Source organism: Eucalyptus grandis, chromosome 7 (assembly GCF_016545825.1).
Source record: "Eucalyptus grandis isolate ANBG69807.140 chromosome 7, ASM1654582v1, whole genome shotgun sequence".
In the NCBI taxonomy this organism is placed as follows: Eukaryota; Viridiplantae; Streptophyta; class Magnoliopsida; order Myrtales; family Myrtaceae; genus Eucalyptus; species Eucalyptus grandis.
Window position 1 is genome coordinate 42957969 of NC_052618.1, and position 16914 is coordinate 42974882.

At 38.2% G+C, this 16914-nt stretch overlaps 1 protein-coding gene across 1 annotated transcript in view; it reads right to left on the bottom strand.

Annotated features, from left to right (window-relative positions):
- Positions 1–15001: 15001 nt before the first annotated feature.
- LOC104455606 overlaps positions 15002–16914 on the bottom strand; it is a 38927-nt gene continuing 37014 nt past the window's right edge. Inside the window, 2 exon segments of the mRNA XM_039317169.1 lie at positions 15002–15980; positions 16673–16910. Coding sequence (XP_039173103.1) covers positions 15040–15980; positions 16673–16910 — 1179 coding nt within the window. The 3' untranslated portion in view covers positions 15002–15039.

Below are 16914 nucleotides of genomic sequence, written 5' to 3' on the forward strand. Positions count from 1 at the left end.
GGTTCGTGGAGAGATGGATCATATTGGGCACGGAAGGGTTTTCTTTGTTTGTAATTGCTCTTTTTTGAGCTGTTTTTGAAGTTTGAGTGTGGCACACATTTCCATATTTCGTTTTTGAACATGAGAGAACTTGAGATTAGTTCTCCATATGGGAGATGTTGATAAGGGATTTGACCATCGGGGTCAGCTCTAATTTTATTGCTGACTTTTTTACCTATTAAGTGGGATAATCCTGGTAAAAAAAATTTCTTTCCAAAATGGGGATGGCAATTTGACCTAATCATAATTCGTTTAAGGAATGTATCTTTGTATTCTCGGAATTTAGAAAGTGATTTGCACTTGAGATTGGATAGGAGTTCAATATTTCTATGTTTTAATTGGGAATGGTCTCCTATAAAGTGTTGATATATAGGAAAATGAGAGTACTAACCGCATCTTGGATGCTATGGCCATGGTCGTCTTCAATTTCATGATGTTGGTCATCAAATGAGATGAGGAGGTATCATCGAAACGAAACGAAACACGAAAAGCAAATAGGTAAAAATGGGTTCCGTCATTTAATTTGCGAGCTTACCTAATTTTTTTTTTTTTTTTTGGTCGAAATGGGCTTACCTAATTTACTCACAATATTTTGATTTAACGAGAATTAATCAAATGCTCGAAGAGTTTGATTACACGTGCAATTCGAACATGATTCGTCCATAACTCGACTCCTGTTGGACTAATGTATGGCCCGAACTCCCGATGGGCTTGGCATGGGCTTGATTGGTGGAAAGGCCTGTGACGAGGCATTTTGAAAGCATTTTGTCAAGAGAAGTGGCGGGCCCTTTTGGTTGGGCTTGGTGATCTCTTCTTGTAGCTAAATCTAATTACTGATCAGAATTGCATACAAGGTAGATCTCTCCTCATGCGCTCTTTCGATCCTCGACGGAACCCGTTTGCACCACCGCGCAAAATAAGACGCGAGGCGAGACATTTAAATACGGAGAGAGAATTCGAATGCGACGCCGCGTAAGATGCTTCTAACTCGTTCATCGGGGCGAGCTGAGGAGGAGGGAGGTCGGAGGGGAGATGGCGATCGTAGAGGAGATGAAGAGGAGCGAATGCGTAGATATAGGTGCGGTTGAAGAGCTCCGCCGGCGAGTCAGGAGAAGGATTTTGAGCTGGATCGGTCCTTTGGATGGCAGTTATGTGGGGGTCAAGTCATCGACTGGTTTTGGAAAGAAGAGTGGTCCTTCGCACAAGGAATTTAACTGAATCGATTCTATATATCCCGATTTATTTCTTAACCGGACGATTCGGATATCAACGTTTCTTAACCAAGTGTTCAGAGATAATTACTAGCGAAAGAAAAAAATTTAGACTCAATTGTCTTGAACTTTTTGATCTAGACAATTTGGTTATGAATCTTTTAATAATTTACTCATACAGTCCTTTTGGGCAGTTCTACCTAGAAATTGCTAGTGTGGATATTAACTGCCCGATATAGCATGGCCGGCATTAACGTTGACAATTTTTTTTTTCATTTTCAAAATTTATTTATTTTTAAAAAAAGGAAAAGTTTTAGAAAATTTTTAATTCAAAAATTATCTATATTAGCATTGACACATAATCTTGATCTTCCTAATAATATGCTTTGCACTCGCCTCTATGAGGATTCGAACAACTCGCTTTGAGTCTCCAAGACCAAGGACAGGACCGAACAGGGCATCCTTGTGACGGATGAGTGAACAGACACGAAACGCACTCTAGGGAAGGCAACAATTGGCAATTAAGAGGTGGGAGGAGTTTGGCGGTGATCACTGAGAAAGCCACTAGAGAATTCTTGAAAAATCCTTTCTCATCAAACGCCTCTGCCCTTTTTGTTCTGTTAACGTGGCCTGTTGGGTAGTTCCTTCAACGCCTTCTTTGCAGATCATGCTTGGCTTCTCTGCATCTCTCTGAGTCACATGTCTTGATTCATAACCTTCATCCACTGACTCCATTGTTGCAAAATAAATCCTTAAAATTGTTGGGAAAATATGGTTCCAAATTGGGTAGAGCAATGAAGTCGAATATTTAGAGTAATTAAGTCGAACTTTAAGGCATCATATAACTTTTTTTAAGAATTTATTTGCCACACATTGTTACTAATAGTCACCGGCAAATTTTTTTCATAATACAATAAAATCTCAAATGAAAATAGTAAATATCAATTCTAGTATATTTCTAGGATCTCTCTACGAAACAATCGAAAATATGATTGTATATTCTTTTGAAAGAAAATTAAAAAAAAAAAATGAAAGAAAAAGATTCTAATCGAATAGACATGGTACCTCTTCGTTTGTTTTACAAACAAACTATCAATTGTGTTTTGCACCTTCGCCTTTGGTTCATCTATAGTTGGTAGGACTTGTCATCATCGCGCATAGTGACATGACTATGGGGCACCGACTTGCTTCACAAGGGTCGGCGTTGTGGTACTAAATGCTTCGTCGCAGGGCATCATGCGACGACAGAGTCACCTAGCCTCTAACCAGCAAGGGCCGTCTTCTTGTCTGCCAGGGCCGAGTGGTGATATCTCTTACTGTACAATTGCATGTCGGGCTTTCAGGCTTACTCGTCATTCGACATTTCGGTGAATTCAGGTCTCCTTTTCTGAACCAGCACGTCCGATTCAGGCTAACAATTACAAAAGAAAAAGGATTAGGAAAAGGAAAGGCAGGCAAACATCTTGATTTCTTGCAACCTAAGCTTTCTACACGTTCTACGACCGTCCATCTGAACCGGATGATCATGGCATAAGCAAAGTTACTTTTCAAGAAATTAAAACTATTTTTTTATATCGAAATGGTAATTAGATCGAAAAATGATGAGTTTTAATAAAAAAATCTATGAAGAACATGGACTTTTGCCTTATGATAAAGATTATTTAATCACTTCGTTTTTAATTTAAAACCTATGTATCAATATATTATGGCAAAAACTATGGATAGTTGAAGAAATCTCAACAAAGTGAAACACCATCAAACATGGTTGGTTTCTAGTTTATGAAATCGAAAATTGATTCAACTGGTCTTGGAATCGGGTTGACTGGTCTTAGTCGATTCCTAAGTGAGTCCTATTGTAATTATGGTTAATGGATCAACGAAAGCCAATAAATTAGGCAAAAGAATGCTTCAAGTGCCATAACTTGGCACGAAGGGACACTTAAGTGCTATAACTTACGAAAGGTACACTTAAGTACCATATTTTAAGAAAAGTGGGATACCTGAGTGCCACATCCGGCGAAGCCAGCCGGAAATGATAGGCGGCAATTAAATATTAATATTTCTCACTGAGGTGGCTTCTTTGGAGAGCCGAGTCACATGAATTCACCCCAAACGACGTCGTTTCGGGTGTTGGCCAAAATAAAGCCCTTAAATTGACTAAAACAACATTGTTTTGGCATAATTTGAATTTTAATACAATATTAAATTAAATTTAAAACAAAATATTAATATAATTTGTATTTATTATTAAAAAAAATGGAGAAAGAGGAAGGCGGCCGGCGGTTGAGGGCTAAGCCCTCGCCGCCGCCTCCCGTTGCCGCCGGAAGGTGGGGGAGGGTCGGCCAAGGCCGCCGAGCCCAGGCGGGGGCCGGCGGCCCCAGCCGGCCGACGGCTAGGGCCTGCGTGCCCTCTCCCTAGATTTGGGTGTGGGTGAGGGCATGCAAGCCCTCGTCGCCAGTTGGCTGAGGCCGCTGACCCACAGCCAAGGCTCGGCGGCCCCCCCCTTGCCGTCGCCTCCCTCCTCCTCCTCCTCCCCCCACCCCCCCGCCCCCGGCGGATCTAGGCGAGGCCGTGAGCCTCGCCGATCTGGGCAGGGCCGCAACCCTCGCCTAGATCCGGTGAGGGGTTGACGGCCCTCGCCGGCCGGGCCAAGGGCCGCCACCTGCGGGGGTCGCCTCGCGGGCGGTGGCCCTTGGCCCGGCTGGTGAGTCCGCCGACCCTTGTCGAATCTAAATGAGGGCTCACGAGCCCTTACCACCCGTCGACGGGGTTGCCGGCTCTAGTCGGGGCCTAGCGACCCTAGCCGACCCTCCCCCTCCGTCGCTGGCCCTTCCGGCGACGGCGGGAGGCGGCACGGACAGTGGGCGAGGGCGAGCCCTCACCCGCCTCCCCCACTTTCTTTTTCTTTTTAATTTTAAAATTATTATTTTTAAATATTTTAACTAAATTTAATTTTCATTTTAATTTAATTAATTTTTATATTATTTTTTTATCACGTTAGTCCAAAACGATGCTATTTTTGCATTATTTGGCCACGTGAACATGCAAAACAGTGTCGTTTTGCACTTGCTTCCGGAAAAATGTCACGTATACAATTTGGCCGGATTTCGATCGGATTGACACTCAAGTGATCCATTTTGTTCCGATTTTGGCACTTAAGTGTATATTTCGTAAGTTATGGCATTTAAGTGTCCATTTCTGCCAAGTTATGGCACTATAGGGTCCGCATTTCCAATAAATTAAAATACGTCTTTTTTGTTCACGTATCTCTTGTATTCATGAATTTCATAAACCTTTTTGTTCACGTATCTATTGAACTCATGAACTTCCTAGATTCATGTATCTTTTAGTTCATGTATTTATTGAATTCACGAATCTCTTGAATTCACGTGTTTCTAGATACACGAATCTCTTGGATTCACATGTCTCTTGATTCATGAATTTCGTGGATACACGCGTCTATTTACTTCATGTATCTCTTCTGTACATGAACTAAAAATCTCTATAAATAGATAGGAGCATAGAGCTTCATTAAGTTTTTGGTTTTGGTTTTTCCGACTCAATTCCAAAAAGGCTTTGATATACTTTTCTACTCTTCTGATTTTTCTGAGTGTGCTGATTCAATTGAACGGTTCGACTGAGTCCTGTTTGCATAGTGCTAATCCAAATAGGTTCGAGGTGTTATATCTTGGGAGGCATAGTTCGTGAATCTGCGAAGCGCCATTGGCAGGAACTAATCGCATTAAGGAGATTCGGATATCTGTACCTCACCTCCAATTTTATGTTCTGATTACAAAAAACAATTTGTTTTCTTTGGATTGTATTCCAACAATATTGGATTAATTTCCAACATTCTTAAGGCGATTAGCTCACTCACTATTTGTTGTTTTTGTCAGATTATTGAGATGGCTGAAAACAATCAAATGCCCTCCAATGTCTCGAATGTTTCAGGAGATGTTCCTATGGTCGATTCGACCATTGCTATGGATGATGTTCAACCCTCAAGGTTTGAATTTATAATAGCCAATGCTTCGGGCCCTTGGGCTAACACCAATTTTGGTGGTGCGGGTACAATCATACGATTGGTATGCCTGTGACTGTTTTTCATAATAGTATAGGCCAAATGGCTTTTGGCTCTGTTTCTATAGGGATGGTTCAACAAACCTTGCCTATTGTGATGGCAACACCTCCAGTTACAGCGAATGAGAAATCAGAGAAATTCACCGGAGTGGGTTTTAAACAATGGCAGCAAAAGATGTTCTTCTATCTAACCATGCTCAATCTGACGAAATATTTATTGGAGGTGTGCCTGATAATTAGTCCAAATGAGCAAGATGTGATGACGCTCAGAGCATTGGAGGCTTGGAAGCATGGGGACTTCTTATGCCAAAATTATATCCTTAACTGTTTAGTAAATTCTCTTTATAATGTTTATTGTAATATTGAATCTGCTAAACAGTTATGGGAGTCCTTAGAAAGGAAATACAAAGACTGAGGACGCTGGCACCAAGAAATTTGTGGTTGCCAAATTCTTAATTCTTGGACTACAGGATGGTGGATTCTAAATCTGTCATGAGTCAGGTTCAAGAATTACAAACAATTCTGAGTGACAGTTCTGCCGAGGGAATGATACTTAGTGAATCATTCCAAGTGGCGGCTATGATCGAAAAACTACCTCCGGACTGATCATACTTCAAAAATTATTTGAAGCACAAACAGAAGGAGATGAGCCTAAAACATCTCATTCTACACCTCATAATCGAGGAGGACAATAGAAGGAGTGCGAACCCTTCTTCTAAACCAAAGGCCAACCTTGTGGAATCTTCCAAATCCAAGCAAGATAGAAAAAGGAATATGTCTTTTCAAGGAAAAGGCAAGCAGAAGGAACAGTTATAGAAATTCCAAGGGACGTGTTTTATATGCAACAAGCTTGGCCATTGTGCTAAGGATTGCAAGAAGCACCCGGAAAAAAAAAAAAAAAAAAAAAAAAAAACGATGGTGCAACCCAGCAACTGAATTTGACAGAATATGATAATATTAAGAGAGGCATGCCGCTATGGTAATGCCCGAAATATCTTTGGTGTCGAACACTAATGGCTGGTGTCTAGACACATGTGCCATAAATCATAGCTGTGCAAATAAACACATGTTCTCATATTATTAGAAAGTTGAAGAAGATGAAAAGCTTTATATGGCTAACTCTGTATCAGCAAAGATTGCCAGAAGAGGAAAGGTGATCCTGAAGTTTACATCTGGCAAGGAGGTTGCCTTGCTGAATGTGTTGCATGTACTAGTGATTCGGAAAAACCTAATCTCCAGCCCTATACTTGTCAAGAAGGGTTTCAAAATTGTATTTGAATTTGATAAGCTTGTACTTTCGAAAGGAGGGATGTATGTGGGAAAATGGCATTTGTGTAATGACCTATTTAAAGCCAATGTGACTATCATTGATGTAAACTCGAATTATGTGTACCCAAAGACTATTAATAAAGAAAAGTCTTCAGTTTACACCGTTGTGTCTCTTTATCTATGGGATGGTAGATTATGGCATGTAAACTATGGTACAATGAAGAGAATAGCAAACTTGGGGTTAATTCCAAGATTTGAGTTGAATGCCCGTTACAAGTGTGAGACTTGTGTTGATACCAAGTTTGCCAAGAAACCTTTCAAATCCATTGAAAGAACAAGTGAGCCTCTACAATTAATCCATAGTGATCTATGTGATTTAAAGTTTGTAGAAAGTAGAGGTGGAAAGAAGTACTTCATCACATTTGTGGATGATTGTACTAGATTTTGCTATGTTTCTTTACTAACTAGCAAAAATGAGACTATGAGCATGTTTGTCAAATATAAAAATGAAGTTGAAAACCAACTTGATAAACGAATCAAGGTGCTTAGGTATGATAGAGGTGGAGAATACAATTAATCAATTTCAAAGAGTTTTGTGCTAGTTTTGGAATAATTCTCCAAACAACTACACCTTATACTCCACAACAAAATGGAGTTGCTAAACAATTGAACATGACATTAAAGGAGATGGCTAACGCCATGCTTTAGAGTTCAAGTTTACCTCAGAACTTGTGGGGGGTGGTAGTTTTAACTGCAAATTATGTTCTTAATAAAATACACCACAAAAAGACAAGTAAAAAACTCCATACGAGTTATGGAATAGAAAGTTGTCATCCTACAATTTTCTGAAAGTGTGAGGGTGCATAATGCGATTTATAACGGTAAGTCTAGACACATTCGTCGTAAACACAATACCGTAAGGCAGTTGCTCTCAAATGGAATAATTTCTTTAGACTTTGTAAAGTCAAAGGAAAATATTGCAGATCCGCTAACAAAAGGTCTATCAAGAGAGCAGATAAACTGCAAATCAAGAGGAATGAGTTTAAGAGCCTTAACCCAATAAAGAGATTCCACAGTGGAAACCTAACCTATGCGATTGGAGATCCTACGGTCTAGGTTTAATAGGACAACGTAAATTTTGAAAACTCTAGTGTAAGTACTGTCTCCCATTCCTATGATGCAACAATGCTTTCCTACAGCGTTATTAAAAGTATGCTATGCGTTTAATGATTCCTATAACTTGGAATATAATATCTAAGTAAGATATGGTAGGATATCTTTAATAGGAATGCACCTATATGCGTGGAGTTGGCCAACTTTATGAAAATCTTTAAAGGCTAGAATTTCTAAAGCAAGCATGAATCTCAAGAGGTTTAGGGCTGAAAGAACGAATACAGTCGAGAACCAATCTTGAATTGGAAATACTCTGTTTGAGGTTTATTGTCTAGGCTTACATAAACAACTGACGATTCAAGACTTAGTCCATCGACTAGTTAAGTAAGTCCGATAGGCTTTCACTAAAGAAGGTTCAAAGCGAAAGTTACCTATCTTGATGCAGTGTATTTCAACAGGCATGCTCAGATTCCTTCGAGACAAAAATGTTTTGTTAATCCATTAATGTGGGGAATTGTTGTAATTATGGTTAATGGATCAACGAAAGCCAATAAATTAAGATACGTCTTTTATGTTTACGTATCTCTTGTATTCATGAATTTCATAAACCCTTTGGTTCACGTATCTATTGAATTCATGAATTTCTTATATTCATGTATCTTTTAGTTCATATATTTATTGAGTTCATGAATCTCTTGAATTCACGTGTCTTTGGATACCTGAATCTCTTGGATTCATGTATCTCTTGATTTATGAATTTCGTGGATACATGCGTCTATTTAATTCATGTATCTCTTCTGTACATGAACTAAAAAGCTCTATAAATAAATAGGAGCATAGAGCTTCATTAAGTTTTTGGTTTTGGTTTTTCCGACTTGATTCCAAAAAGGCTTTGATATACTTTTCAACTCTTTTGATTTCTCTGAGTGTGCTGATTCAATTGAACGGTTCGACTGAGTCATGTTTGTATAGTGCTAATCCAAACAGGTTCAAGGTGTTATATCTTCGGAGGCATAGTTCGTGAATTTACGGAGCATCATTGGCAGGAACTAATCGCCTTAAGAAAATTCGGATATCCATACCTCATCTCCAATTTTATGTTCTAATTACATCAAACAGTTTGTTTTCTCGATTGTATTCCAACAATATTGGATTAATTTCCAACTAGTCCAAGAATCAATGGATATTTCTTTCTTTTTTCCTCCTATCATCTCGATGCTCTACGCAGATATCAATGTTTCTTTAGTCTGGGTGTTCCACAAATCTCATATTTGCAATTAAATATCCTTTTTCAAATGAACAAGGTTCTGAGCACCATGTATTTCAGCTGATCCAAGGACAAATCTCGTTGCACAAGCCATTTTCGTCCAATAAAGGATCCAGTGTCTTGGAAGTTTTTTGGGATTTATTTTTTCTATTAGTTTCCTTGGTTGGTCGAAAAGGACGTAAAGTTGGGAGAAAGATATCAATACGTGGATTCACCCAATGACAGATGGGATATTATTTTTTATAGCTACTAGTCACGGTAAGAAATGGTTTAGCTAATTGAGAGGCTATTAGGGTTCTAAAGGTTCTACCCTAATCATCTTTACTCCCTAGAGAAAAAGAGTAGTAAAAAATGAAAAAATATCAATCCAATTTTTGAGTATTTGATTTCGCTTATGAAATTGGGAATTGGAACAATTATTATCCATTCCATATAGTTGGAACCAGGAACCACCTAAAACTAGCAAATTCATTTCGGTTCTTAGTTTAGGATTTGACCGATGCTCACCCCTATAGAGTTCAATATTGTGCGAAAAATTAATAATTTGAACTATATTTTTAAAAAACTAACTGTTTTTATACATTAAAAAAATACCCAGCAGAAAATATTTTTATTATCAATAACAATTTATATCCACATGTCTTTATTGATAGCATAAATATTTATCCTTCACTTTTTTTCAAGCAATACATACATACATACATACATACATACATATATATATATATATATATATATATATATAGAAAATATTTTATTATCAATAACAATTTATATCCACATGTCTTTATTGATAGCATAAATATTTATCCTTCACTTTTTTCAAGCAATACATACATACATACATACATATATATATATATATATATATATATCATTGATTTTGGCCCAAAAAAATCCCAGTGCACTTATGTTAAGTGACATGTGATAATTAACACATATTACAGTTTGGAGTTTAATCCTCTATATATCATAAATGTACCAATTTGTGGTTTTTATAGTATTAATCCAATTTAATAAAAACTAACGGATGATAAAGTTGTCATATATGTATCAGTTTTGAGTTTTTGGTTGTAAAAAAAAATATTTTAGGTAAATTTATCACAAGTGTACCAGATTAAAATTTCTATTAAATTTTATTGTTTAATTGCTGAGTTAAGTGATAAGTGATAGTTAAAAGTATTCCAGTTTGGAGTTTTACCCTCCATTATCACAAATATACTTTTCGTGGTATTAAGCCAATTTAATAGAAATTAATAGATAATAAATTTGTCATAAATGCACCGGTTTAGCATTTGTGGTTGTCAAAAATTATTTTGGTGTAAATTTATTATTAGTGTAACACTTCAGAGTTTTTGATAATAAAAAAATTAATTTGGGATAAATTTATAATAAATGTATCAGTTTAGGATTTTTGAAAGATATGGTACATTGTAAAAGCTATCAAGCATCAATAATTCATTAGCCAATGGTTGGCTACAAATTCTCGTTATTTTGGCATAACGTTACCGTGATTTTTTGCCAAAAAGAATCAAACCGTAGCTCCTTGACTCTCAAATTATTTAGGGTAGTTACATTTTGGCCCGTGTGGTATTGGAGGAACTCAATTCTGATCTTACTTTATTTGGTTACAAGTTGGAATATATCTTACTCTACGGCCACAATTTAAGTTCTACCATTGAATTTCCGTTCGGAGTTTGCCGGAAAGTGCTAAGTCGGCACTGCCTATGTTGACATGTGGGCCGTACATGTACAAATTACAGTTGTAGTTTTCATACTTATACGAAAGATCAATTTTAGTCCATGTAATTTATTTTATTGACAAAACAAATTTTCTAATGAGTACTTAATTATTTTCATCGTATTCATCCAAACCTAATGAAAACGTCAAATCGAGACCAAGTGTCAATTAGTGATTCTTACGTTTGCAAATATACTTGATTAGATCGACCGCCCATTAAGATCGTTTTTACTATATGCAACAGCATCTTTATTTCCGTTCAAATTCGTATGGACATATTGAGGACTAGTTTCATAAAGACGTAGACTGACTTTCAAATCTTCTAACCGCTATTTTGACTGTCTATTAAGTGGTCAAAATCATTAAAGTGTCTCTAATAATATTAAGTGGTACCAGTATAAACTATAAAGATTTGCGCACATACATATCATAAACTAAATTTGAGCATTATAGAAAGTATGCAGATTTAAATTGTAATTTTTTTTTTTTTTTTTTTTGGAGACTTACACCCGTAGGAGCTACGAGATAGTAACTAGTGCAATCTCAGCAATTTCTGATGAATTTTGATAGGAAATTTTGATGGAACGACTTTGATTGTCGTCGAAGTATAATCCAAGAATTAGACTCGTAACCAAACGAAGGATAAGGACGAAAATTGAATTCCCCCAACACTATAGGGACAGAAAATGTAACTACCCTGTATTTTTTTTTTTTTTTTAATTTGAGTACAGGTTGGTCAAACTTGATATCTTACGAATAAATGGAATGAATGGAACACTGCATAGGGATAAAAATGTATTTCCCCATTTTCTAAAATTTATTTCAGGTGGGTCAAGTTGGATCTCTTACAAATAAACGGACTGAATGAAACATAAGTCGGTTTTTATGTACTAGGTTAAGAATCTAGGATGATTTTTCTTTCCTAACTCAATTGGGTACATTGATTATAACCAAAACGTGTAATTTCACACTTAATTAGAGCACAAAGTTCATGTCATTAATCTCTTAAGCCCTCACGTTTTTCTTTATTAAGATAGCGACAGTTCATTGAAAAGGAATCAAATGATTGGATAGCATATCTCCTTTTCTTATATTCTTTCATTAATAATTAATAAAATTGTCATTTTCAGCCGTTAGTCCAATGGAAATCGTTAAGACAGGTTACATAATTTACATGTTCACTTTTTTTTGACACGTGGTTCTCCACATTTTGACAATTAAATCGATTTTTCTCTTATATTTAGTAATCGGGTTAAATAAGGTGAATTTATCAGTATTTGACAAAGCTTTTGCTAAGCAAGTTCAGGACATCATAACTACATTCAACTTCAAGGTACACAGAATGCCGCCTTAGTTCTTCCAAATCAAAGCAGGTGCATTGCTATTGCTACTTACTTTTCGAGGATCCATCTCAGCGGTCCGACAACAGCTAATCTCGCCAGCAACTTCGAGTGTCGACTGTTAAATTATGTCTTGAATTTGAATCCATGCGCCCAAATTAGATGACACGACACATCTCTTTTGCCTTGACAGCATAGGAGCTTCTCAGATTCGCCAAGCAAAGCGCTTTATCGTTGCTGCACGATTAGAGGAGTTCAACGTAAACGCGCAAAAAGGAAGCTCTGAACACACGGGTGGTTTTGCACAGTGAGGGTTTTGCACAGTGAGTTTTGGGTATAATTTAAGGCTGGCAAACACTCAAGTCTGAGCAATTATAACTCAGTAATTCTCCGATTTCTTAGTAGATTATTGTTGTCCACTCTTTTCATATAGTAGGAACCGACACTCTTGTGTTCTTTGTTTTACCTCTACGGTGATTACACATTAATTTAATTACAAGATTCGACAGTTTCTGCATTATTTTACAACATTGACATTGCTCAATCAATACCAGGACCGAAGTCATATAGCCATGGAGTGGAGACGAGTTCTTAGCATAAAAAAGCTGTTCAGGAGGTGACTCATTGTAAGGTTTGTTCCAGTATTCAAATCTTAGTGTAATGTCATCCTTTATCCTCCAGCAAGATCCAGATTTGGCTTCACTGTTGTGCTTATCTGTCTACAAATAGGAGAGTTTTCCGGTGATGGAGTCATCCTTCGTCTGGGAAGGTACCAACAGATAAATTATGTACACTCCCATATGGACAAATGCTGTCACAGGCCGGATCTCGTAACGTATTTTCACTCCAATCAGGCAAACTTCTATATCAAGATGATCTGTAAGTAAATAAGATACATTTTCTTTCTGATTCTTTAACTGCATTTGAGCTATCACGAGGCATGAGAGAATTAAAAGTTCAGAGAGGTGAAAAAGAAGGAACAACAATTGCAGTTAAGTAAGGAACAGTACATTTTCATGACTATTCACTGCTAGAACTTCAGGAAATTTATAGAGTGATGACCTTCCTGTCTGGGAGATCTGTTTCACTTCAATCCTAAGAACTGTTATACTAAAAAGTTCCACATGTATATACAAGAAGGTGGATTACTTGTAGATTATAACGCACAATTTTCAATCAAAAACATCATATAGGACAATGAAGACGGATTCGTCTCTTCCCACTCCCTTTCTATTTTGCTTACCTCTGGACTTGCAATTGCCCTTGTTCTTGTTCCTGTTTTCCACACCAGGAAACCAAGCACCGCCCCAACCCCGAGGGCCATTAACCAGCGCCTAACGACAGGCTGCCCATCCCTCTTCACATCATTGGTTTTTGAGCTTTCACTGGAGCAGAATTGTGTCCTTCGCATTCATGCTCCAAAGACAACGTGTTTGCACTGACCAAATGCACAACTGGTGCTGGAACACCGTTGGAAGATGAAGAGGAATCCTCGGAAACTTCAGTCAGATCTTGCAACTTGCAAGAGCTCACAGTGCTTCCATCTTTGGGGAATAAAACTTTCATAATCTCTTCCTTGCATTTGTTTGATTTCAAGTCTAAAATGATGGCATGTGGACACAACAAATTGGAACAATCTGCAGCGAAATTGGTAATTACGAGGGGATCGTCAACTTTTTTGAATGCTTCGGCGAGAACACCAACTGAAGTTTTCTGGAAGTTCCTCTTCTGGCAATGTGAGAGAATACGAAGAAACTCTGGAGGTAATTGCTCAGAAATCCAACTCTTACCTAGCAAATCATTGAGAAAGTATGGACTGATGCCAAAATTTAAGTGAAGCAAACAAACCAACAGAACCAACTTCAAGACCAACAGCGGGTAGTACTCCATCACATTTAGTTTTGATCTTTTGATCCATTCTCTGGTTTCTTCCTCATTGCAAAGCAGCTGCCTAATAGTGCTAGTAACGAACCCAATGATGGGCTCCAAGCAATTTCTCAGGTTGAAACTGAGGCTGCGCCTTCCTAAACCTTCATGGCAGATTAGCCATTCAACTAGAAGACTTGGTTGCATAAAACTGCCCTTTGGAGCAAGAAAACAAAATCAAAAGTCGTTCCAACAGATACAAAAAGCAAATTGGTGTTATGGAGTTTCTTTCAGTCCAATTAGCATTGCAAGTATCTGCCAAAGCTCGATAAAGGTTCCAAGCCAAAGAGATTTCCACGGGTCCATCGCTAGCCTGAGGAAGTTCTGATGGTACGTCCCGACAAATGCATTCCATGAATGCCTCCCATGACGTATTTCCTTTAAATGATTCTGCAATTTTCCTGTACAAATCATCATCGAGCATTCCAGACCCAAGAACCAAAGTCGCAAGCTCACCCATCTTCCCATGTGAAAAATTCTTCTTCGAAATTATCAGGTTTATTGTTCTTCTAAGTAAAAGGCGAGAAGCCTGACTTCCTCTTAGAGATATCATATTCTCTGCTGGTGATGTTCGCCAGTCAAGAGGAAATATGTGACCAAAGTACCTCCTACAGGATGTGTCGATGAAACCCTCCAGTGCCCCGCTATCCCGGAAGGAGGGATTGGGACAATCGAGTTCTTGAAGGAACTTTGCAACCTCATGTAAGAGAACAAGGCATCTGCTTTGCCAGAAGTTCGGCAGAGAACTCTTTGCCAAAAACAGATGAAGTGCATCCAATTTGTCCAGGAGCTCCATACCAAGAGAAGTAAGCTCAGAATACCAATACTTTTGAGCAGCAGAGACCAATTGTTGAAGCTCCAAAGCAACCAATTGTCCCTTTCTTCGAAGAATTCTTTTGCCTATGTTTCTGACCCAATCAGCATCTGGGTTTAGAAGGTGATAAGTTCCTTGCATGTTGGTCCGTTGCTCCAAAACACCAAAGTAATTCAAACAGAACTCCCAAAAGCACCTATTTTCCATTTCCTCAACCATCTCCACACATTCTACACACTTTATAATTCTAACAATCTTCTCTCTCCAAAGATTCCAAAAGCACACCAATGAGTCAATGGAAATCTGATTCCCCAGGATCCGTGGTTCAGAATACTCCATTGGGTCGACAAGCCAATCATATTCCCAAAAAAATTAGAGATATCTTGACGAAGATGGAAGTCCAGAATATTTCGAGCGCATAGTATTTCACCTCTGACACTTCCATTTCTCCTGGAAGTACTAAAACATTCTTTCAATTCAGCCAAGCTGCTCTGTTTGTTTAGCAGAATGCTTGATTCTACAGAAACATATTCGTAGAAGGCAATGGGCTCGGACTTTGCAAGATGTTTGGCTTTTGCTACCAGCTCCTCCTTTTGTGCAAACTGCTTCAAGGGCCACCCTTTGCTTCCAGGAGCCCAAAGGGAATAGAATAACACGTACCACAGGATATTCATTGACGCTTCTTTGTTTTGTCCACTCTTTCCAAGTAGATCAGCCTCGCGAAGGATGTCACCTTTCATCCTCACAATCTTTGCTGCCACCGAAAAGTTACCAAAGTCTTCCTCCAAACTGATAAGCTCATCAAGGCATCCTAGCCTCTTGAGTAAGTTTCGCATTGAATCAATGCAACGAAAAGCCTTCACATACTTCATCATGGCCCTGTAGTCTCCGAGGTCATAGTGATGAAGGGCACAACTCTCTAAAAAGTCTTGTTCCAATTTCTCTATTTCTTTACTTTTCTTTACTATTCCCCTGTCCTCATTTCCCAGCCTTCTCCAATTCCCAATATATTGCAGACCCATTTCAAAGAGTTCTCCTTTGGCACAATTGGACAAGCACTTGGAGAAAAAATTTCCCCTTGCGTATGCCTCCGCTGCACGACTGTAGTGCCCAGCCAGAGAAAAACACTCTCCCGCTTTCTGCAAAGCAGATTCTCCACATTTTTCCATAAATATACTACCTGTTGAAGCACAAAAAAATTTAATGTTAGTCCCATTTCTAGTGTCCTGATCTTCGCATAAGATTTAAAAACTTCACGATGTTTAGAAGATAAAAATTAGCAGAGGGACATTTGGAAGTTGCCAGAGATGCTCTTGCGCAGCTCAACCATATTGTCCGATGTCAAGATACAAAACAAGATCAACGTCCAGAGGTGGCTACAATACCAAGAATTTGCTGATAAACCACAGTATATATGGAGTACTGAACTGATAGCCATGGCTTTTCTAACCTTATGGGTGTGGTCAGTCAGTGTTAAGAACTTTGCAGCTCAAATTTTTCCAAGCTCATAAGAGTGCAGAGGCGTGTTGTCATATATAAAATAATCAACTTCTCAAAGCGAAGGCATAATCATGAAGACAACGTTATTTGCAGCTGCTCGAATCACCAAAACCATTTGGGAAAAACAAGTAAGACTGAATATCTTTTGTTGGAAATTTTGAGAAAGAACATTTGATCATATGAATAAACAAGAGGGTACCATGCATGTAAAAACTATTAATAAGAGGATAATTGAGATCAATGTCAAACTACCTCGTTCTTAGGCAGCTTTGACATCACTAAGACGAGGAGAAATATAAAGAAGCAGCATAAAGCATATAAATTGTCCATCTTATCATTTTGAAAGAAATTGAAACAAAGTAAACATCATACCTGCTTTCTCGTATTCCTTCAACATGTAGAAACACTCCGCTGCAGAGTCAGCCACACCAATTGCTTCAAAAATCTCTGCAGCCTGCCTTCGAAGGTCAGAAGCCTCTTTTGGACTTAAAACATGCTTGAGATCTGCATCTTCTTTGAAAGCAGAGGCTTTAGCCAATTTCTCCCCGTATTCGTACCTTGCTCGCACAAAGCACATCGTTGCCATTCGGTAGTTACCCTCATGTAAGAGCTTG